This window comes from Phoenix dactylifera, chromosome 9 (assembly GCF_051530095.1).
Source record: "Phoenix dactylifera cultivar Ajwa chromosome 9, Ajwa_hap1_PhDact_Kaust_v1.1, whole genome shotgun sequence".
Lineage (NCBI taxonomy): Eukaryota > Viridiplantae > Streptophyta > Magnoliopsida > Arecales > Arecaceae > Phoenix > Phoenix dactylifera.
The window spans coordinates 31,202,550-31,223,903 of record NC_143198.1 but is presented as its reverse complement, the minus strand read 5'-3'; the positions used below and the strand labels follow the sequence as shown (position 1 = coordinate 31,223,903).

The 21,354-nt window shown below is 39.7% G+C and overlaps 1 protein-coding gene and 1 non-coding gene across 3 annotated transcripts; both read left to right on the top strand.

The window, feature by feature from the left end:
• Positions 1-817: 817 nt before the first annotated feature.
• Positions 818-1,070, top strand: LOC148702574 (RNase MRP). The gene has a single exon (XR_015969212.2).
• A 3,640-nt stretch (positions 1,071-4,710) lies between these two features.
• On the top strand, positions 4,711-10,079 carry LOC103708378 (phospholipase A1 PLIP1, chloroplastic-like). 2 transcript variants are annotated; one of them, XM_017843121.4, is made up of 5 exons: positions 4,711-5,446; positions 6,090-6,656; positions 7,109-7,168; positions 7,798-8,214; positions 9,534-10,079. In XM_017843121.4, the coding sequence occupies exons 1-5, from the start codon at positions 4,847-4,849 to the stop codon at positions 9,918-9,920; spliced, it is 2,031 nt and encodes a 676-aa protein (XP_017698610.3). In that variant the 5' UTR covers positions 4,711-4,846; the 3' UTR covers positions 9,921-10,079. The 2 variants fall into 2 exon arrangements, with proteins under 2 accessions (XP_017698610.3, XP_088561114.2); XM_088704988.2 differs by lacking the exon at positions 7,109-7,168 and having other exon boundaries at positions 4,715-5,446.
• Positions 10,080-21,354: the final 11,275 nt, after the last annotated feature.

Here is a 21,354-nt window from a genome sequence, read left to right as displayed (position 1 = left end):
TGCCTTCGGGAATGGGAACCGTGTGCAATGCTTAAGCTTTCTCATACTTGGTCGTTCTAATGACGAAACGTAGCACCTGGAACCAGCAGCAAGGGCCATGGAACGGTAATTTCAGATGATTTTTTGTAACATTTTCTTTTGTTATTTTATCCCTCCAAAAAAAAGAAGTTAGGCACGATCTCTGTGCACAGCAAAGATGTTCAAGTGTATGCTCATTTGTTTTGCCATTTTATTTATTTATCTCCATATGATTTGAATTCTTGGATGGATAAAATAAAATTGAAAAACTTGCCCAACCGAAGTAACGCAGGCTTGCAACCCGAGTGGGGGCACGGCGGTGGTGGAATACTAGGTTCTTTTGGATGAATATGGTGGGGTTGTCCAATTGAAGCAAGCGCAGAGATTAGCTGAAAACTTTCACAAGCTAGTGTGGGAGTGCATTTAGGGGGAAGCTGGGTTGGTTTCTGTCATTCCTGGTACTAAATGTACACAAACATCATTTGACCTGATCGAACTTGTCAAATGCTTCTTGCTATTCAATTGAAGGGCTTGTCTGGTTGTACCCAGCTCCCATGCCCATATGAGAAGTAGGAATGCAAGAAAAAGGCATGGTGGATTCAGTGAGGCTCTCATACGAGGCTTGTTTGCCGCACGTACCACTTTCGCGTACGACGTGATTTCAGGCAGTCAGCCTGGCAGGCAAGGAGTGGAGCTCCGTACGAAGTAATTGTCCTGAACACCGTTTTTTAGTCCCACATCGAAAATAATGAATTTTCATTGCATGCTTAAATTAAAGAAAGGGAAGAGTACGGCAACCAAGCCTTGGGATGAAGTGAATGGGCCTTTATTGGGCCTGGAAAGTCCCTGGGTCGTTCACCGCAGAGATGTGGCGCCCGAAAGGGTTTGACCCCTTTGAGCTTAACTGGGTTCTTCATCGCCTTGTGCGAGGGGCGGAGACGTGTGTGGAGCCCTCGGAAGAACCTGGCTCGAAGGATTAATGACCGAATCACAGTTATTCACTTGATCCAATCTTCATGGATTAACAGAACGGGGCTTACGATCCTGAGGCTTAACTCTTTTTTTCGACTTTTCCCTCGTTGACGTTTGAATTAACATAACCACAGGTGTTGTAGCCTCAAGGATCCAGAACTAATATCAGATTATTGTAGAAGGTCCAGCTTTTCCGCATACTAACTTCCCATTGTTAATTTGAAAGTAGGTGGTTTTAGGAGATTAACTTGGTTTAATGTATTTTTATTTATGGTGGGTTAGTTTCCATTTTTCAAATCTCAAGCCAAAATGTAATGTAATGTTTACGTTCTCAGGTTGATGGTTCTGTAATTAGAACGCTTCTGTAACATCAGGGAGGCAGAACACGATCACAGGGAAAACCTGAGATCAACTCCTGATGCATCTTGGCATGAAGTCATATGTTGGCAGCAGGTTGCAGATGATTCTTTGGTAGGAAAGGACCTTTCAAAAGACATGACATGAAGAGATGCCCATGCTGGTTTACCACCTCAGGAAGCAACCGAGAACAGGTGCAGAACTTTTGGGGAATTATGGAAGTAGATGATGGCGATTCCGGCCTCTTGAAGGCTTTTTTCTTGAAATTTAGCCCCTGCTGCTGCTGCTGCTGCTGTCATCCCTCTGTTCTAATTAGGTGCTTTCGATGTGATGCATTTTTCTATCAACTTGGAGAGCCATCTCTGGGAAGTTGTAGGTCTGTATAACGTTAATGACGTTTCCAGGAATGAACTATAAATTGCACTAGTGACATGATTCAGGGACAAACACAAACGTTAATGACGTTTCCATGTGTACCTTATGTCTGTTCTTGCCACGGTATATGAATTTTGTGCTTTTCTACCTCTACCTGACCTCATTCATCTCCTGTTTTCGTTCCATAGGCACACTCAGTGACACCAGCATGCTTTTATTAACTCCAATTAGTTGGTCATCACTGTCCCTGGTGCAATGAAAGACATCAGGTTGCGGCAGCTATTTAATGGTATGCTAGTTGGCCATGAGATATCCATCAAACTTGAAGATTGATTAGTTTTATTTGGAGCACATAAGCATGCATCTTCTTTATTTATATATGGGTACCGAACATTGATGCAATAATAGGATTATGCGATCGCATGTTAAGATTGTTCATGCATATTGTGCATGTATCTCTTCAATCTATCTGAGCAGTTCCATGCACTTGGATTGTGACAAAATGGAAATTTTAAGCTGCATCTGGTAGGGACCTCAAGAGTCCACATGCACTTCTAATGGATTTTCACAAGAGGAGAATGAGGTAGATCATACCTTATGTGAAATTGCTGCAGCTTGATTTCCATACCTGTGTGTTCAACATCTTACAGTAAATTGGGTCGTAAATAAATGCTACATTGCACAGTAAATTGGCCCGATGTATGTTTTGATCTAGCTTCTGGTCGACATGTTACTGCTATTTTTCTTTAGATCTGTTGATCCTATAGATACCAGATGGGTTAAGAACCTTGTCCCTCTCTTTAATTTCGTTTGTACTCTAAACAAAGAGGGAGGAGAAATGTTCCATGGCGGATTCACTTCGGGCCTCCGGCTGTCGCATGGAACCATGGGCGCGAGGTGGAGAGTGTTGGAAAATAATCAGCTAGGTACAAACAGTTGATGGCGGTCTACTCTTAAGATACAACGAATTGCTTCGTGTTTTCCTTAAAGTGCATCTAACAAAGAAGAATCAAAGTCGAACCCAAACTAGCCAATCTAGATGCATTGAAAATCAGCAAATCTTCATTGAAGCAACCTTTTTTCAATCCTCTTATATATCAACACAATCTATTCTCAAATGCTTATTGGGTGCATTTGAGTTCGCTTCATTTAGTGCTCTTAATTCTCTTTTCTAATTTGGAGTTATTTGGATGAAAAGAAGATATTCTCATAGATGGAAAGTAAGATCACTTTTCTATTTATAAATATGAAAAGGTAAGTATGATTAGATGCTTAAGTATTCTTTTGTTGAATCCATTTCTTCACATGATCCATCCATCCATTAAGAGTTGTCTTTTGGAATCATCATCAGATGAGATGCATCTTTTCATGAGAATGCATTTTTTTTATTTAAGGAAGTCTTCACAAGAGTCCATTTGGGAAACATCCCTTCGAGACGTTCTGCGAGAAGAAAAAGCATTTTTATGCTTCTTTTTTAAGATACCACGTGAAACACAATCAAATGTATGAGCATAAATTTTTATAGAATTTTAAGAGAGGGGAGAGATAAAAATAGAAATTAAATGTTATCTATTTAAAAAATCAAGTTATTTGGGAGTCTATGGTAAATTCTTATATTTAACTATATTTATATTTTGTTAAATATCCAATATAAAATTTTAAAATCTCAAAATTTTAAATTAAATATTTTATTAATAAACCAACAGAGAGCCCGCACAACACCTCACCCGCACACTTGCCGCGACCCCTCTGCACCAAAAACCTCCGCCCCTTCCCTTTGTCCTTTGTCTTATTGACAAAAATACCCCTCCATCTCGACTCTTATTTTCATATGCATAAGGGTATTTCGGTCTTCCTAAACCATGCCACCCCTCCTGCTCCGTCCCCGGATTCTTTCGCCACCTTTTCTCTTGATATTTTTCCCTCCTCCCTCACCTTCAAACTTTTAGTACATATAAAAAAAATGAAATCATCCACTAGACAAGCAGAGAGAGGGTGACAGACAGAGAAGAGCAGTTGGAATAAAATTTTAGAACCTTTCCAACCACTTATCATCCCTTGGCCTACCAAGTTTCTCCTAACAAGGTATCCTGAGCAGCGTTTGCTTCCACGAGACCGAGATATTTACTCTTTTCTTGCGAACTTCTTCAGCTATTTGTTGCACCCGCCAGGACTTTGACCTCCCATTGTAACGCTTTATGTTATTTCCTACGTGCATCATTCCAGATCCTGGAGGTAATACCACCCGGCTTTTATTTAGAAAGCAAGAAAATTACAAAAGCAGTTCATAGCGACTTCACAGTGACAAAGCAGCCACCTTGATATTTACAAAAAAGAAGAGATGGACAAGGAAAGGAACAATTAATACAACAAGATAAGATCTAGGGCCACTGCGTCCTAGCTAGAGACATCTAAAGGTTGCTGTTCTTTCTCATTTTCATATATATATATATATATATATATATATATATATATATATATATATATATTCGTGAAATCCTAAGATGGCTTATGGCACTTTCTTTTGGCCTAGTTTTTGCCTTTTGGAATTCCCTTCATCTCCTACCTTTCTTCGTGTTTCTAGTGTATGTTGGAGTGGACGAAAATCACAAAAGCCGGGGCCCGGTTTCGTTTCTTGAGGGATCCCGCCCACGGCCGCGTCACGACAAACAACCCCCCTTCGTGCGTCTGTGCTCTTTTTATACCACATATATATACCCCCAGTAATTCCTCAAATTACCATAATACTCGTCTCGTTAAATTTTATGCGGAAGCTACATGCGCCGTCCGTGTGCGCCCGCACGACGGGCTGGATGGCAGATAATTAGTTTCCTCCTACAAGTTTTATGCCGGTAATTGAGCTAGGCTCTGAGGGTATTTCGGGTAATGTGGCGATCGCGGGCGGCATTTTCGTGGTTTCTCTCATTTTTTTTAAAAAAATATTTGTTATGAAAATCTTTGCTACTTAAGGAGTATGGGCTCACGAGAGGGAGGAAGGGGAAGGAAGACGAATTCCCCTAACTAGACTTTAGTTATTTCTTTGATTCCGGATCGCCATCGGCCGTTCGGAGATCCCTCAAAAAACCAAGGAGAAAAAGGAGAGAGGACTCACCGCCGGCTTCGGATGATCGCGGCGACCGTAGGCATCCACGGCGCCTCACCGCCGGCAGTAGTTGGGGCGAAGGATGGGATCGGCAACGACCTCGCCGGGATGCCGTGGTCGCAGTCGGAGCCCCAGCCCCGGTGCTCCTTCAGCGTCCCGCGCCCCGCAGCCGCCGCGGCGGCGCCCGCGAAGCTCAAGACTAGCCGCTCCATCGTGTTCCCCTTCATCCCCAACCCGATCCGATCGTTTCTGTTCGACTCCGAGGAGGCGAATGGGGGGAGGAGACTGGTTGAGCAGGAGGAGAGCAGTGAGGAGGAGGTGGGATCGGAGACGGAGAAGCGGGCGAATTGGGTGGAGAGGATCTGGGAGCTGAGGATCCGGTGGCGGGATCGGAAGCCAAAAGAAGACGAGAAGGTCGCCGGCGACGGTGACAAGGAGACGGATGAGCTCTGCACTGTGAGTTACGACTCGGGCGAGGAGGGGGAAGGGAAGAAGGAGCTGAGCGACTGGGATCAGGAGTCGTTCGCGCGACTCTTGGCCACTGTCCCGTGGACGGACGCCAAGCTCTTCTCCCAGCTGGCGTTTCTCTGCAACATGGCCTACGTGATACCGGAGATCAAGGTTAGTTTGTCTCCTCCTCTCATCACGGCCGTTCGTTTTCACTTCTCTTTCGCATGACCTGATGGGCGTCCTCCCTCGTACGATCCAACATCGCATAGTTTATTTTTTTTTTTACATCCGCTGCTCACACCGCCGAGCACAGCCAAATACGTTATTAATAAAAAACCTACACAAAATAGAAAAAAATAGAGGATTGCTGGGTTCAAAAAAATAAATGAGATGGTTCAATCAGCAGTTTGGTTTATCTTCCAAAAAAACATAGCTAATCTGGACGGCATGACCCTTCCGTTTTTTCCCACCTTTGTTATATGATGTGAACTTTGGGGCTGCCTCCTATCTTTTCAACTTGCGAAATCTAAGCATGGGAATTCCCTTAAAAATGATTCGACCTTCCCATTCTTCCAAGCGAATTCTCTTTTAACCCCCTCGTACTAAACATATTAAAATGGGAAGCCTTTCCAACTAACACAACTACTGTTATTATTAATGCCATCACGAGGACCATCATTATCATTATTGTTGTTCTTGTTATTGCTGCTATTGTTAAATCTTACTGCTGCTAGCTTTGTAGGGTGCTGGATTTGGGAGCATTTCTGCAAAGAGATTGTGTTTTATTTAAGTTGTTCTTATTTCTAATTTATAGGCAGAGGACCTGATGAAGCACTACGGTCTTCGTTTTGTCACCTCTTCGTTGGAGAAGAAAGCGGAGGCCGCAATCAAGGCCCGGCTCGAGAACGACTCGACCCGCCCTCCGCCCGGACCGACCGGTACGGACAGCGGATGCGGCCCGGGGACCCAGATGAGGCGCCCGATCCGGCCGTCCATGGCCTACGAGATCGCGGCGTCAGCCGCGTCCTACGTCCACTCCCGCGCCAAGGGCCTCCTGTCCCTCGGCGGAGAACCTGAGCCCACCGGCGGGGAGGCACTCGTTGAAGGGCCGGAGGAGGTGCAGTCGCTGAAGGGGACTTCCGAATATGACACACTCGGCGAAGGGCCCGCGAAGGCGCAGTCGCCGAAGGTGAATCCCGGCCGGATATACAAGTCCAATGTGGCAGCGTATGTAGCCACATCGACGATGACAGCAGTGGTGGCGGCGGAGGAGGAGGCCCGGCAGGAGGCGGCAAAGGATCTCCGGTCGCTTCATTCGTCGCCATGCGAGTGGTTTGTATGCGACGACCCCGGCACCGGCACTCGATGCTTCGTAATCCAGGTGGATATAAAAATTTCTTAGCATTCGTTTGGTTTGCGGAAGAAGATAGAAAAAAAATGTGCCCAACAAGGAAAAAAAAATTTCTATTTAGTTAGAGTTTTCAAAAAAAAGTAAATTTTTTGAAAATAAATTTTTTAAATTTCATAAAAAAGCTATTTTTGAGATTTTTTTTTTCTTTCAAAAGTACACTTAAGCCATCAAAACCAATGACTAAAATATTTTTTATTAAAAATATAATTAATATTTTATATTTTTTTAGAAAATATATGCTCAATCATATATAAATCATTTTATGTTCAAATAAAAATACTAAAATTATTTTTTCAAATATTATATATTTAAAAATTATTTTAAAAAAATTCAATAAAAAAAATTATTCTCATATCCTCGTACATTGCATGGCTGCCGCCGTCGTTCCAATAGCTGCTGCTAACAGTTGGACGAAATGACAGGGATCGGATTCAGTGGCTTCGTGGCAAGCCAACCTTTTTTTCGAACCCGTCAAATTTGAGGTAATTTTTTCGCTTCTAAACTTAAACTCTAATGTAACAGTTTATTTGAAAATCTTCCTTGATCTCTAGTATTATAGTAGAAATTCTAGGGGTGCATCTCTGACCCTGAGTTCCACTCCGCGTGGGCTTTCAGCTGATCTTTTTCCATTTCTTTTTTCCCCCTCAGTTCTTCAACTCTTCTTTATTTTTATCCTATTTCTTTTCTTACATACTAAATAATATTTTACATAATTATGACGGATTTTAAAATAATAAATGTGCTTTTGTGATGGCTGTTGCATGGTTAAATTAACAGAAATTATTTGCGTTTTTATTATTCGTTTTTATGGAGTAATATGTTTTAAATAGAGATATTGATGTCAACTTCGGATAAAATATTTATATGAACGGTGATCCGGGAATTTTTTTTAATACTATCCGTGAGTTTTCATCAGATCATTAGTAGCATTTGTTACAACAAAATATTTTATTCTCATCTCAGGCTAAATTGAGCAAATAAATGACCATTGCTTCTGGTATATTAATGAAAAACAAGAATTAAAATGTTGTCCATTATCAGAGACACAAAGTTTCTATATCGTTATTTTTTCTAAGAAAAAGTATCGAACTTATTTTGGGGCATTCGAAAGGGGATGGACGTGCTGGTGCATCGAGGGATATATGAAGCAGCGAAGGGAATATACGAGCAGTTCATGCCGGAGATCGAGGACCACTTGAAGCGTTGCGGAGAGAGGGCGAAGCTTCGATTCACGGGGCATTCGCTTGGAGGGAGCCTCTCGCTCCTCGTCCACCTCATGCTCTTGGCTCGGGGCGCCGTCAAGCCCTCCGCTCTCCTCCCGGTGGTGACCTTCGGCTCTCCGTCCGTGTTCTGCGGGGGGAAGCGGGTGTTGGAAGCGCTGGGGCTGGGCCGGGGGCAGGTGCGCTCGGTGATGATGCACCGGGACGTCGTGCCCCGGGCCTTTTCTTGTGGCTACCCAAACCACGTCGCCCATGTCCTCAAGCGCCTCAACAGAGCTTTCCGGTCTCACCCGTGTCTCAATAACGAGGTGAGTCCTCTTTTCTAGCTTTTAATTCCTTTATGATACATGGATCTACGTCTCTCAAGTTTATGATCTAAGAAACACGGATTAACTGGAGCTGGTTGGAATTGACCAGGCCGGAAGTCCACTAGATAACGGAGATCAGCTTCGTGTTAGATTTCCTACAAGGAACAAGGTTAGGTCTTATCACCATTTAATGATCCAATGTCTTTGGATCCACATCGAAATATCTGCGGAGGGAGCTCATGTGCATCGCATATGATCCGCAATCCATATGCGTCTCCATGGTGATCCAAGGAGCCTACTTGGTTTTGAACCATTAAAGCCCAGTTTGGATAGCTTTTGGAGGACCAAGAAATACTTTTTAGCACTTCAAAAGCACTTTTAGATGAAATAAAAATGTTTGGTAAAAATTTTAAAAAGCTATTTTATTTTTTTCAAAAAATTAAAAACAGTTTTTCGAAAGAAGCTCCATTTTAGAGCTTTACGAAAAGCACTTTTAGATTTAGTTGGAAAGCTGTTTTTTGGACCAAAATATCCGTAATAAAATATAACAATTATACAAAATGTCCCTTTAATAATTATTTAACCAATTTTATCACCTATCTAGAAAATTTGTTATATTATGAAAAATTAATTTATGCTAATAATTATAATATTTTATACCTTTATTATTATATTATACTATAAATATAATATTATGTTACATTATATCATAATACATTGATATGTTATGTTAAATAATTTAATATTATATTAAATTCTTATGCTATAGTATACGATATTATATTATTATATTATAATAATATAATATTACATTATAATAATATTATATTATATCATATGTTACTATGTTACTGTATTAATATATGTTATATTTTATTATGCTCTATCGTATGATACTATGCAATGTCTTTTATGATTATTTTGTCGTAGCAAAAGTATTTTTTTTAGTTTGTAGCTAAACAAATGTTAAAGTAGCACAGTACTTTAAAAATATAGTTACCAAACAGCAAATAATTTTTTTATAAAAGTTCTGTTTTAGTAAGCTCTACTGCTCTTCCAAACAAAGCTTAAATGGTTGAATGAGTGTCGGACCAGTGAGCTTCCTTGCCTCCTTGGTCCATGCCCAGTTTAATCCCAGCATCGCTTATATATTGGGTTCGTTACTAGTCCAACCCAGGTTGTTAGGCCGAGCGGAACTGGGCTCAACCTAACCCAACCCAACTTTCACTTGATATCTCTGTCATAATTTGTCTTTTGCCGTACTTCTTCTAATTCCGTATTCATCAATTTAATACCATGCGTTGCGGGTGGCGACACAGAAAGTCCTATATTCTCCACTGGGCCAGACGTACATCCTCCAACCCGACGCCAAAACCTCTCCTCCCCACCCTCTCCTCCCCCCAGGAGCAGCTCTCTACACCTTGGACGGAAAAAACCCGGCCGGGGGCGCATCGACGGTGGCCGGCGCCCTGAGAGCCTTCCTCAACTCGCCACACCCACTGGAGACGCTGAGCGACCCAATGGCCTATGGCTCCGACGGCACCATCCTCCGCGACCACGACTCCAGCAACTACCTCAAGGCCATCAACGGCCTGCTCCGGCAGCACACCAAGGCAGTGCTCCGGCGGACGCGGCGGCAGCGTTTCAACCACCTGTGGCCCCTTCCCACCACCACCACAAACAGGCTAACAGCTCACTCTTGGTGAGCCCACCATGATATGATCCGAGAATGGAGAAACCCGGGCTGGTCTCTAAGGATGTGATCACTACTAGGGCCTGAGGATTAGACTGGATCCATTTTTTTTTTTTTTAATAGCGTAGGATCTCTATTGTGAAATAGTAGCGTTGACGCTTCAGTTTGTACATTGAGCTGGTCTTTTTGTTTTTTTGTTTTTTTTGTCCTATTCATACGAGTGCCTGACGATCGACTATCGCGTCAGAGTCATAATGAGCCTGATATGGTTTTGGTTAGGTCCAGATAGATTGGTTGGGTCAAGTTAGATTTGCAACATCTCTAAACTTGATCCCGTCTTGGTTGAGTCGAGTTAGATCTGCAGCATCTTGAAACATGAACCCCTTCTTGACCAAACCGACCTACCACCTGGTCAGGACTGTAAGGCTTGCATATACCCGTCAATCAATTGATTCTCAAGACATACTAAATCAAAGAGTTAGATAAATAAAATGAAGAAACTCTTAACTTGCCCATAGATTTTGTGAGAATCGGCCCAATTGGCCCACCCCAACTTGAAGCCGGCAATCCTCATCGACTTCAACATAAAAGCTGCAAAAACAAATCGGGATCGAAACAGAGGAGGATGTTGCGTTCCTACTCTGCCCGATCCTCAGGCAGTTGGGATAAGGCCACCTCAACTATGGTTGCCGGGCCGGTGCCAAATTTTGAACACATTCTTATATCAAAACTATCATTGGGCCTGGGCCATTAAAGATCCTTTTTGCTTATCCATGGATCAGTGGTCAGAATTGGATTCGGCCAGCATACAAGCTGAACAATTGATAAGATGAGCTCAACCTGCCTTGCATTGTGTATCAAGGCTAACTTCATATTCACTCAACCTACATCAATGAACGTTAACTGATGCACCAAGCAAATTAGCTATACTCTGATCTTATTCGGATCGTGCCAAATTGAACCCGATCCTGTACTGAATGATGAGTTCAGGGATCTAGTCCACGTCCTAAGTTCAAAGCAGATTCCTAAGCCAATCTGGTTCGGTTCTAGAAATATTCAAAAAAGTCGTTTCTACTGCATAATTTAAGATTCGTTTGGTATTTCTTTTGTTTTCTGTTTTTGTTTCCTAAAAATCCAAAAAGAAAATTGAACTACACCGAGCAAGTATGTGTAAAGAAATCATTCTGCTTTTAAATTATTTGCTTAACCTTGAGAAGTTTAGGTAGCAAATTATTGCTTCCAAAAAAAATGAAAACGAAAGCAAGGATGGCGGAAGTTTTGTACAAATGCTATTTACAACTTCAATCTCTATGCGGTATTTTACTAATTTGTCAGGAAAGAAAAACATAAAAACAACAATGATACCGAAAGCCGCTTAAAATACATCTGTGTAATTGTGAATTGGACCGGTGTTGAGGTATACGGGCCGAATACGAGTCTAAGTTGTTGACCCATCTAGGGATTTCGTCGTCCACCTAAAAGCCCATTTGTGGAAAAGCTTATCTTGGGGATGCATGGGCTCAAAGTAACACATAGGGCTCAGCATTATGCATCTCTCTAAGTTAGGACTTTGAGAGGTTTTTTTCATCATATTCGACAGGGATGAACATGGAGCATAAGTGTGACTGCAAACCAGTTTCAGAAGCTGATGAATAGTTTAAATTATGTGCATTAATCTTATGCTTATACATCATTCAAATGATGATCTCTTTTAAATGCAAGATCACAAGCATATAGCTCCCAGCTTCGTGCATGTCTTTGATGCATGCTTCATCTTTGTCCCCCAATCAATGCTTCCTAGGCAAAATCTATTATACAAACTATATGATCAAATGCACGTTATTGGTGCAACTATATTTGCATACAACAATGTGTATGTTATTGCCTGCTTTCTTCTACCATCACATGTTTTTTCGTCTAAAACAAAAATAATTGGCCTTATCTATGCGGCATTAGGAGTATGTTTGGGGATGGTGTAGCTTCTGGTCGAAAAATAGATTTTGGCAAAAATTTCATTTTGAGGTTAGAAACCATTTCGGGACGTAGTAGTCTTTTTTTTTTTTATTATTCTAAAAATATTTGGCTGTTAAGATTCAAAAGATATTTTGAAATTGCAAACTCAAAAGCTGCTTTTAAATGACAAAATGATCAAGCAGGATAAAATGACTGCAGTTATGCAAGTAAATTTAACTAAACTCTGACACAATTTTTTTTGCATTATTGGGTTTGAGTTCCAGTGCTGTGCACAGATTTGCCTCCAGGCATTAATTCCCTTGTAACCCTTCCATCAAGAAAATAATAATAAAAAAGGATTAAATTTACTATTTTTTAAAAAAATCTCCTACGAATCAACATTTTTTTTTAGGTTCGAGCCACATGCAAAGAAGATTACGTGCTCAAACCGTCAAATTCTAGCGCTGCTTTTCAAAAACGATGCCATGAAGGAGCATGCATGGAGAGTACGCCCGTACTCATGCTTTCAAGGAGATGGCACTCGAAAAGCAGCCCGAGTGAGCGACGTTTTGGATGCCCATACTAAATTCGTAAAGCACGTACACGGGTGGGAAGTGCATGGTCCCACCTTTCATGTGAGTGGTAGTACTTTAGTCACTAACGATGTCCAGACTTTGCGAAGTAGTAACGACGCTGGCCAAAGCCCAATGGTCATCAAATACACTAACTTTGTCCTCATCTACGGTCACTTTTATGAACTTTGAAACCGTCCATTTATTTCCAAACCCCCAGGCTCACTTTTTATATTCAAATCCTTCGTTAGCTCCATGAAGTTGCTCACCAATAATTAGTGCCAGTGCTGCGGCCGTCCGCCATCAGCCATCACATTGCATCGGAAAGCAAAAAAGGTCGATACGCTCCCGCTGAATATAATCCATGGGGAATCTTTTCTTATTTATCCAAAGAAAACAAGTTTTGTCACTTCACCGAACTTTATAGCGTCCTCTCTTTTATCGAGAGAACCAAAACGGTTCTGGGCAGTGGGGCCGAGAGGACTCGCAGCCTACTACACCCAAACGGGATAGCGGCGCCGAGGGGGACTCTAAAGGTAGCGTGGCATCCCATGCACATTCTTCAGATCCAATCCATAAAATCAATCCATATTTAAATCTGATATGAATAAATTTAGATCATACATCAACTCATCTAAATTTATTTATTAAATAAATTAGATTAAAGTTTAATTTTTAACTCATTTAATCCATTTTAATCTACCTAATCATTAGGTGTTTAAAACTTATTTAACCTATTTGAAACCTGTTTAATCCAACTAACTTAATTTATGTAATATATTTAAATTTATTTAACCCGTTAAAAATCTATGTAACCTATTCGACCTGTTTAATAAATGGGTTATGCAGATTGGATCGGATTACCTGATTAATAAAAAAGTCGGATTAAGATTTAAAATTTTGACATGTTTAATGAATATGTTGGATTTAGGTTGATAAATTTTTGATCCGACCTGCATGCAATCCGATCCGATTGCCACCTCTAATATTATCTCTCGTAGAGTAGAATTCTTTATCCTTTTTTTAAGCTTTCTTTGGTGTGGGCAACGTGGTGGATAGAGTTGGATCCATGATTTGGTTGGTTTTCATGTGCAGTGCTTCAGACTTGTAAGAGAGGACATGCACTTGCTTCAATTTTTCGGTCATAGTTCATTAGTTTGATCGTCTTTGAACATATTTGGGTTGGTTTGAGCATTTTGGTTCTCGTGAAGGGACTCAGAATTGGGTAGTTGATGAAGGTCTTAGTCTTTCGCTGAGTTCTTTTTTCCAGGCTATTGGTGTGAGTGTTTTCGTTGGATGTCGCAAGAAAATCTCTTCTCGATTGAGCACATTTTGTGGCAGGACCCATCTAGTTAAGGAAGAAGAATTCTTATGCATTATGGTTATTTTTTTTTATTTTTCATATATAGAAAAGGTGTACAAGAATATATGGTAATTTTTAACTATTTGATATAAATACCGGATAATAAGCTCAACTTACTATTTCAGGGTATGTTTGACATCATTATTATTTTTGTGTTTTTGTTTCTCCATAAATTAGGAAAATAGCATTTGGAAATTGATGTTAAAGTTGACATTTTCATAAAACTTCTGCTGTGCTTGGCTTTCGTTTTCACTTTTTATTGAAAATAATAAATCTTTGTCTTCAAAAACTCTAAAAATTTGCGAGATTATTTTTTTAGAAAAAAAAGAGATTTTGTCATGAATGCTACTCTATCCCATTCATTTTTTCTCGAGTTTTAGAAACAAAAACAGAAAACAAATGCAGTACCAAAAGGGGCCTTAACTTTCTATAGCAGGTTTTTGGTAAAGATGGATCATGTTTTCGTTGGCTTGGGTGTACAACATTGCATGCTCACGATATATCTATTTTAATTAAACTAGCTTTCAAATCATTTATTTCTCGCCTTTAAACACAAGCCGTATGAAATGGGCTTTTTGGTTTTTAATATCAGCAATATCAAGGCAAGCAATGGTCAGTTGATGGAGTTGCTCTTGATCTCTATAAGCTGTTGGCTGCTTTCCATCAAGTTCTTAGTGCCACTGTCTTCCTTGGATACCGAAAGAAATCTCTCTTGAATCAGACATGCATAATTCGTGGTAGGATTTATCTATTTAGGGCTTAAAAACAATTTATATATAATAATTATCTTTTTAGCTTTTCATATATATACTAAAGGCATAAGGGGTTACTCACGCTGCTCTAGCGTGAGTACAGACAATAATGTCAAAAGAAATAAAATGGCGTAAGGGTGGACGGGCAACTACAAAACATGTTTAAAGAATCTTTCTCGAGTGTTGAGCAACGAAGGAGGCGATCCAGTTTGTAGCTCTGCTCGCCTGTGATACACGTGAGCTGCCTGAAAAGATCTATTGTTTAATTCTGACTAACCAAAATTTGTATCTAAAAAATAGATGCAATTCACTATATTAACTTACTATAAAACAAATAAAAAATTTTATATTAAAAAAAACTTAGGTGGGTGCTTGGTAGAGTGAGATCCAATTTAGCTCATCAATCTCTCACTTTATCCAATTTCCCTCGAGGATAAGATGATGTATCCCACTAACTAGTTTATCTATATTTTCTCAAAGAAATAGTTTGCTGTTTTATCCCAAGGAAAAAATTTGTAATTTTTTTTTTTTGAGGTGTGAAAAGGTTTGCATTCTAGGCAACATAGTATGAATAAAGCCATGTACCTTTTTTTTTCCGCTATTGAGAGAAGTTGTTTTGCCTAAGCAAGGAAAAAATATATGAGGAGCTCTCTCCATGTAAGCTTGTTGTTTAATGACAACCACACCATGAATAAAGCCTTTTTTTTTTTTTAAGTTGTCTCATTTTTTATGCTCTGATTAATGGATAGGCTTATGTGGCAGAGTGCTCTCCTCAATACATCATCCAGAGTAATGCTGCAGGGCCCAACCCGGTATCAAGAAAATTATCTACTGTTGTATCCTTTTATTAAATAGAAGGTGATTGTTGTGATCCATGAGATCAACAAAAAAAAAAAATATATGAAAGGTTGTGGTGTATAGCACCTCTTATAATACAGACTTTATCTATTTGATTAGACTCAGTAGTATTATAGGATAAAGAAATGGCCATCACTCACTGATCATGCCATTGCTGCTTTGAGAGTGAGACCATGGAATCTTGGCGTCATTCTGTGTCATCCTTTCGCTCAACAAAGAATCGACCGTTGCCGGGTTGTTTGGCTTCCCAAAACAAAAGCTCCATGTCCTGCTCCCTGGTCTAGTAGACGAAGAATTTGATGAAATTTGAGATGGAGAATAGAGTTCTGGCCAACAACTCTGATGTGGTCGTGAAGGGGGAGGCAAATGGATAGACCGTTTCCTCTTTTTTATTTTATTTTATTTTTGGTACATCGGCAACTCATACTAGTCTCGCATGAGTATAATCAGCACAATCAAAAAAAAGAAAACTACTCAAGAACGAAAGAGCATCCAACTCCCGTGTCCAAAGAATCTCCCCAGTATGCTGAGTGGCATAGGTGGCCACCCAGTCAGCCGTCCTATTCTCCTCTCGGTACACATAGGCGGCTTGGAAGGAATCACACTTGCTCGCCAACCGCCAGATGTCGCTGAGGAGCGAGTGTTCTGCTTCCCTCCACTCTCCGTGTAGAATCCACTCCACCACTACCGCTGAGTCTCCCTCCAAAATGATGTATCTGACTTCTAGTACTCGTCTAGCATAGATAATACCCTGCCATGCAGCCTAGAGCTCCACCCCTAATACTAAAGCCTCGAAGATCATATCATTGCCCTTTGTTGATCCACCTGATGTTGGAGATCAGGAAGTCTTATCCTTTCCATTTTGCGAAGTTTTGGTCAAGTCGTGACGGTGTAGCAGAGATGGTTAGAAGAGCTTGGCAGGGGTATGATTGTTTGTCACCTGCTGAGAGGGTTTCAAGAAGGTTAAGATCAGTTAATTAAGCAGGCCTTGCTAAATTAGAATAAGACCTTCGTTGGGAATTTAGGTTTCATTGATTAGTTCATCAAGTGGATCTGTGCTTATGTATGCCACCCATAATTTATGGTGTTGGGTAACGGAGCTCCTACAAGATATTTGAATCTTCTCTGAGCTTGCATTAGGGTTGGCCACTATCACCCTTTTTGTTTGTATTGTGCTCTAATATGTTTTTAAGGATGTTGCTGGATGCGGTGAACTATGGTTGTTTGAAGCCTTATCTTTTCAGTACAGAAGGGCCTCTTATTTTCTATTTTATATTCGCGGATGATTTATTGCTAGCTGAAAGGTATTATTTAGGTTTCTTGATCCTGTTTAAATACTCAAGATCTATCTACGAATGACTGATATGGAGGACTAATTACATACCCGCATAGGTCCTCATGGTGCAATACAGTAAAATCTGTGATATTCTTATCTCATATTGTAGGCAGTCTGGCCAATATGTTAACATTGTGAAGTCTCAAGTGTTGTTTAGCCCGAGGCTTCAATTGCATGCCTAGAGGAGAATTAGTGACGTCTTTCAGGTGGCTCAAAAATCCGGTCCGATTATTTACCTTGGTCTCTGATGAGCCCCGACCTCAGACCTTCGCCCCCACCGAACTAGAACAGAAGAATGACTGCGTCCTTTGCGAGATATTGTTCGCTCTGGGATTACTTACACGCCCCGAGACGGTTTTGCCCCACAAAAAGCGCCTCGCAAGGAAAAGGGTTTCCCCCTCCATTGAAGGCACAAACCTTTCCGCTATTTAGTCGATGTGGGACTAAGTCTGAGGTCCTTTATTCCCACAACATTTGTCCGCTCTGGGGTTACTTACACGCCCCGAGACGGTTTTGTCCTACAAAAGGCGCCTCGCAAGGAAAAGAATTTCTCCCTTTATTTAAGGCACAAACATTTCCGCTATTCAGTCGATGTGGGATTAAATCCGAGGCCTTTTATTCCCATAACAGTCTCTCTTTTTCAGGCCGGAGATTGAAACAAGTCGAGTTCAATTCTCTTGTAGCAAAATGTTCATAGCAAATTGGATAGCCGGAAATGAAGGTTTTTGTCACAGGCTGGTAGAGTTGCTCTGTTGCAGTCAGTGTTATCTGCCATGCCAATCTATGTGCTCTCGAATTGTGTAGTTCCTCTTCAGATTACTGATTGTCTCTAGAAGTTGTTTAAATCTTTGCTTTGGGCGCATGAAATTGGTCAGACTGGTATTCTCTGGATCTCTTGGGAGCTGGTTTGCAGGCCTAAACGGTTTGGCGGACTCAGTATTATTCAGGATTTGAGGCTTGTTAGCTAGGCTTTCTGCCAAGGTGGTTCTGGAGCCAGACTCTTTATGGATTACTGTGATTGCTTTGAAATACAGGTCTCTGGCTCTTGATGGATCTTTAAGAGGTAGCCATGGAGGAGCTGGTTCTATGGCAATGAATCTTCAAGGAAGGTTGCTTCTTGCTGGAGCGAGGAGTTTTACTGCATCCTCTGTTCGGATGACCGGGCTTAGGGGGAGCATGGGAGGGGATCAAGAGTGCAATTTCAGTTCTTAAATGTCGGAAGATTTTGCTCGAGGCAGATTCTTGCACTGGTATACCTTGGATTCATGATCGTCCGAGAGCTTGGGTTGAGATTCTATTGCTAAATGACTTGGTTATTTTTGGCTCAACTCTTTTCTCTTGATTGATTTGCTCTTGGTCATGTTTACAGAGAGGAATTCCGCAGTGATTGGCTCGCCACAGGACAAATGCACGTCAATTTTAATGCTGACTCCTTCCTCTCGTAGGAGTTTGCGTTGATTATTCGACAAGATGCTGTTGGCCGGTCTTCCTTGGGGATTCATTAGTTTCTTTCTTTGTTTACTATTTTTGGCCTATGTTGTATCGTTCTATCCTTTCTCATATACCTTACCCCAAAAACAAAATAATTCAAGAATGCGGACGTCTCCATAAGCTTTCGACTGCAATTTTGCCGGGGCCGGGTTAGAGATGGCATTGGAAAAATTCATCAATTCAAATCTAATATGCTTATTAAACTAGTCAAAATTTCAAATCTAAATCTAACATATTTATTATACAGGTAATCCGATCCGATCTACGTAACTCATTTATTAAACAGATCAAATTAGTTAAATGGTTTAGACAGTTTTCTAACCGTTTCAATAGATTAAACAGATTAGGTCAGAACTAGGTTAAACAGATTTCAAACAAATTAAATGAGTCGGATTGATCCAACTATTAAATAGGTCAAAATGAATTAAATGGATCAAAGGTTTAAATCTAAATCCAATTCATGCAATAAACAGGTTTAGGCAGCTTGATCATCTAATGTTAAATTTGAATCCGCTTAAAATAGATCTTTCGTGGATCAAATTAATGGGCCGGATCATAAGACTACTTTTAGGCCGAGCCATGTCCTCTTCCCATCACGTGGTGGGGTCCGACGTCTGAGCGATTGGGTGTAAATAAAAATGAGGCGTCGCGGGTGTGGTTGTCTTTTGACTTCTTCCCCCAGCTACCAAGCGAGGAAAGATTCCGGAAAAGGACGAGGTGGGGAATAGCAGGGACAGACGTTGTGAATTTGAGGCATTTCCTTCAGTAGTAGGGAAGTAATAAAAAATGTTCAAACCGGTTGTCAGTTCAAAAAAAAATAAAAATAAAATCAAAACGTGAATTTATTGTAACCATCGATCTACAGAAATCGACGGTCTGGATGGTAGCCTGCCATGTTGGCCTTAGCCTTCAGGGTGGGGGCAGTTGCGGCCGAAGGGTAAGATAAACGCAACATAAAGAGATCAATGGGAAGAAGACAGTTAATTGCGCCCACGCCCACGCCCACGCCCACTCTCTGTCTCTTTCTAGCCCATTTAATTTACTGAAATCCATTGCACCAAATAGGTAGTCAAATAAAACTACTTGCGAAAGGCCAACCGGCCGCGGACTGGATAGCTACTTATGTGGTCAATTATTTTAGGGGCACCCTGTAGGCTATAAAAAGTGAGTTATCTTGGATCCTCCGTAATCTGTTATTTTCTGGTTTTATTGGGCTCGTATTGTATGGCATTCCCACTTTAGCAAATAAATAAATAAATAAATAAAACTACTTGCTTTTACACTAGTGCCCCCTCTTCTTTGCATAAAAACTATAATAGTCTCTATTGAATGAACAAACAAAACACTCCTTTAGCTATAGTTGAACCATAATTTTTTATTTCTTGGATAAAAAAGGAAGGGATTTGATTCCAAGTTATGCCGGCATTCCCTTGGATCATCATAGGATAGGATGGATATGAATAGAAGGTAGAGATTAGTCCTTTATTTCTAGATTCAAAAAGAAAAAAAAAGGGGACTATAGTTGAGAAATGCTAGCATTAGTCAACAGTAATGAAAAGCTGCATATAGACTAAGTTTTTAAAAAAGAATATTCATTGCACATAAGCTATGTTACCTCTAAGGACTTTTGACTTACCAAATTATTTTGTTGCAGCTATGGTGAAGAAATTTATTCTCAGTTGTATTTCTTAATTAATAACTTGCCTGACTCAAATCCAATTTCATTTGATTTTGGTCCAAAATTTAGATTTCAAATAACATATTTCTAAGTCAAATCGAGTAGCATTGGGTTGTTCCTCAAAAAATGTAGTATTGGTCTAGATACAAATACAACTCCAAGAATTGTATTCTGTCCAAATATTTACATAGCTATCATAAAATTAAAATATGAAATATTAATTTACGAAACAAAAAGTTGCACAGACTTTGAGCAATAGATGTAACTTTAGATGCAACTAACTACTTCATCTAAGCTTTAGATAAAAAAAAGTGCCATCCCTTGGTACCTCTTTTTGTGGTAATAAATAAAATAACTTATTGAAAATCTTGTAGCATTACTATGGATCCAACTTGAAGAGACAAATAAGTAAGAAAAAGATTAATCTTTGAGCAACAATGTTGAAATAACAATCTACCACTTACCACACTACAACATCAACAACATATGTACCTTATTTTGGCATTTAAGTATAGTATTTTCAGATGGTTACTCCAAAATTCTCGAGTCAAGTTTAGTTCGAGCTATCTAACCTACTTTTTCATGGACCATATCACATGAAGGATGTAAATTTAAGCCTAAAATAAAAGAAAGGTCTAATGTGGACCACTAGCCCTCATTTAGTCAAGATCCTATGTTGCAGGCTTATGGCAAATGGTCCAACCTAACCTCCAGGTTATATGCATGATTCAAAATAATTACCACTACATCGATTCGAAATATCTCTTATTTTATGTTTATTGATAACAAAATCAAAATACCAACCATTATTTCACTTATACTCTAATTGCATTAAGTGGAGTATAACATGAATAATGATCGAGACAAATACCATTATTTAACACCTACACTATTCAAATTAAAACACTTTTTGGTTTATTGAACAGCAATAAAGTGAACGATGTCATTATTGTTTAAGTTATGGACTGTTATTTTTTTTATTATAACAACTAATCACGTTGTTGCTATTTTAATCTCAAACGATCTCAATCAAATCAGATAATTATAGATAATAAGCAGTAGATTTGGAAGGAAACCAAGATTACAATGGTGACCTCCATTAATTAAAAGATTTTTTTTTTACATGAATATCCTTCTAAAATTCAAATTTATGTGAATACCCTTTTAATTTTTTTTCTCTGTATCCTTATAAAAACACTATTTTTGCACAAATACTCCTAATATAATGGTACTTCTAATATTATTAATAAAAACCATATTTATTTTAATTAAAAATAAATTAAAATTTTAAAATTATTTTTTTATTCCATAGCTATCGTCTTATAAATATTTTTTTTTTACACATCTACCCATTAAGAATATTTTAATTATTTTAATTTGAAACTATCAATTTTTTAACGACGTTAAATGGTATAGATATGTATATAAAAATTAAGATAAAAAA

Bases quoted from the DNA above. Each gene is read 5' to 3' on its own strand.
- LOC103708378 (XM_017843121.4), top strand. From the start codon at position 4,847: ATGATCGCGGCGACCGTAGGCATCCACGGCGCCTCACCGCCGGCAGTA. The intron at 5,447-6,089 runs GTTAGTTTGTCT...TCTAATTTATAG, and splicing joins ACGTGATACCGGAGATCAAG to GCAGAGGACCTGATGAAGCA. The intron at 6,657-7,108 runs GTGGATATAAAA...ACGAAATGACAG, and splicing joins CTCGATGCTTCGTAATCCAG to GGATCGGATTCAGTGGCTTC.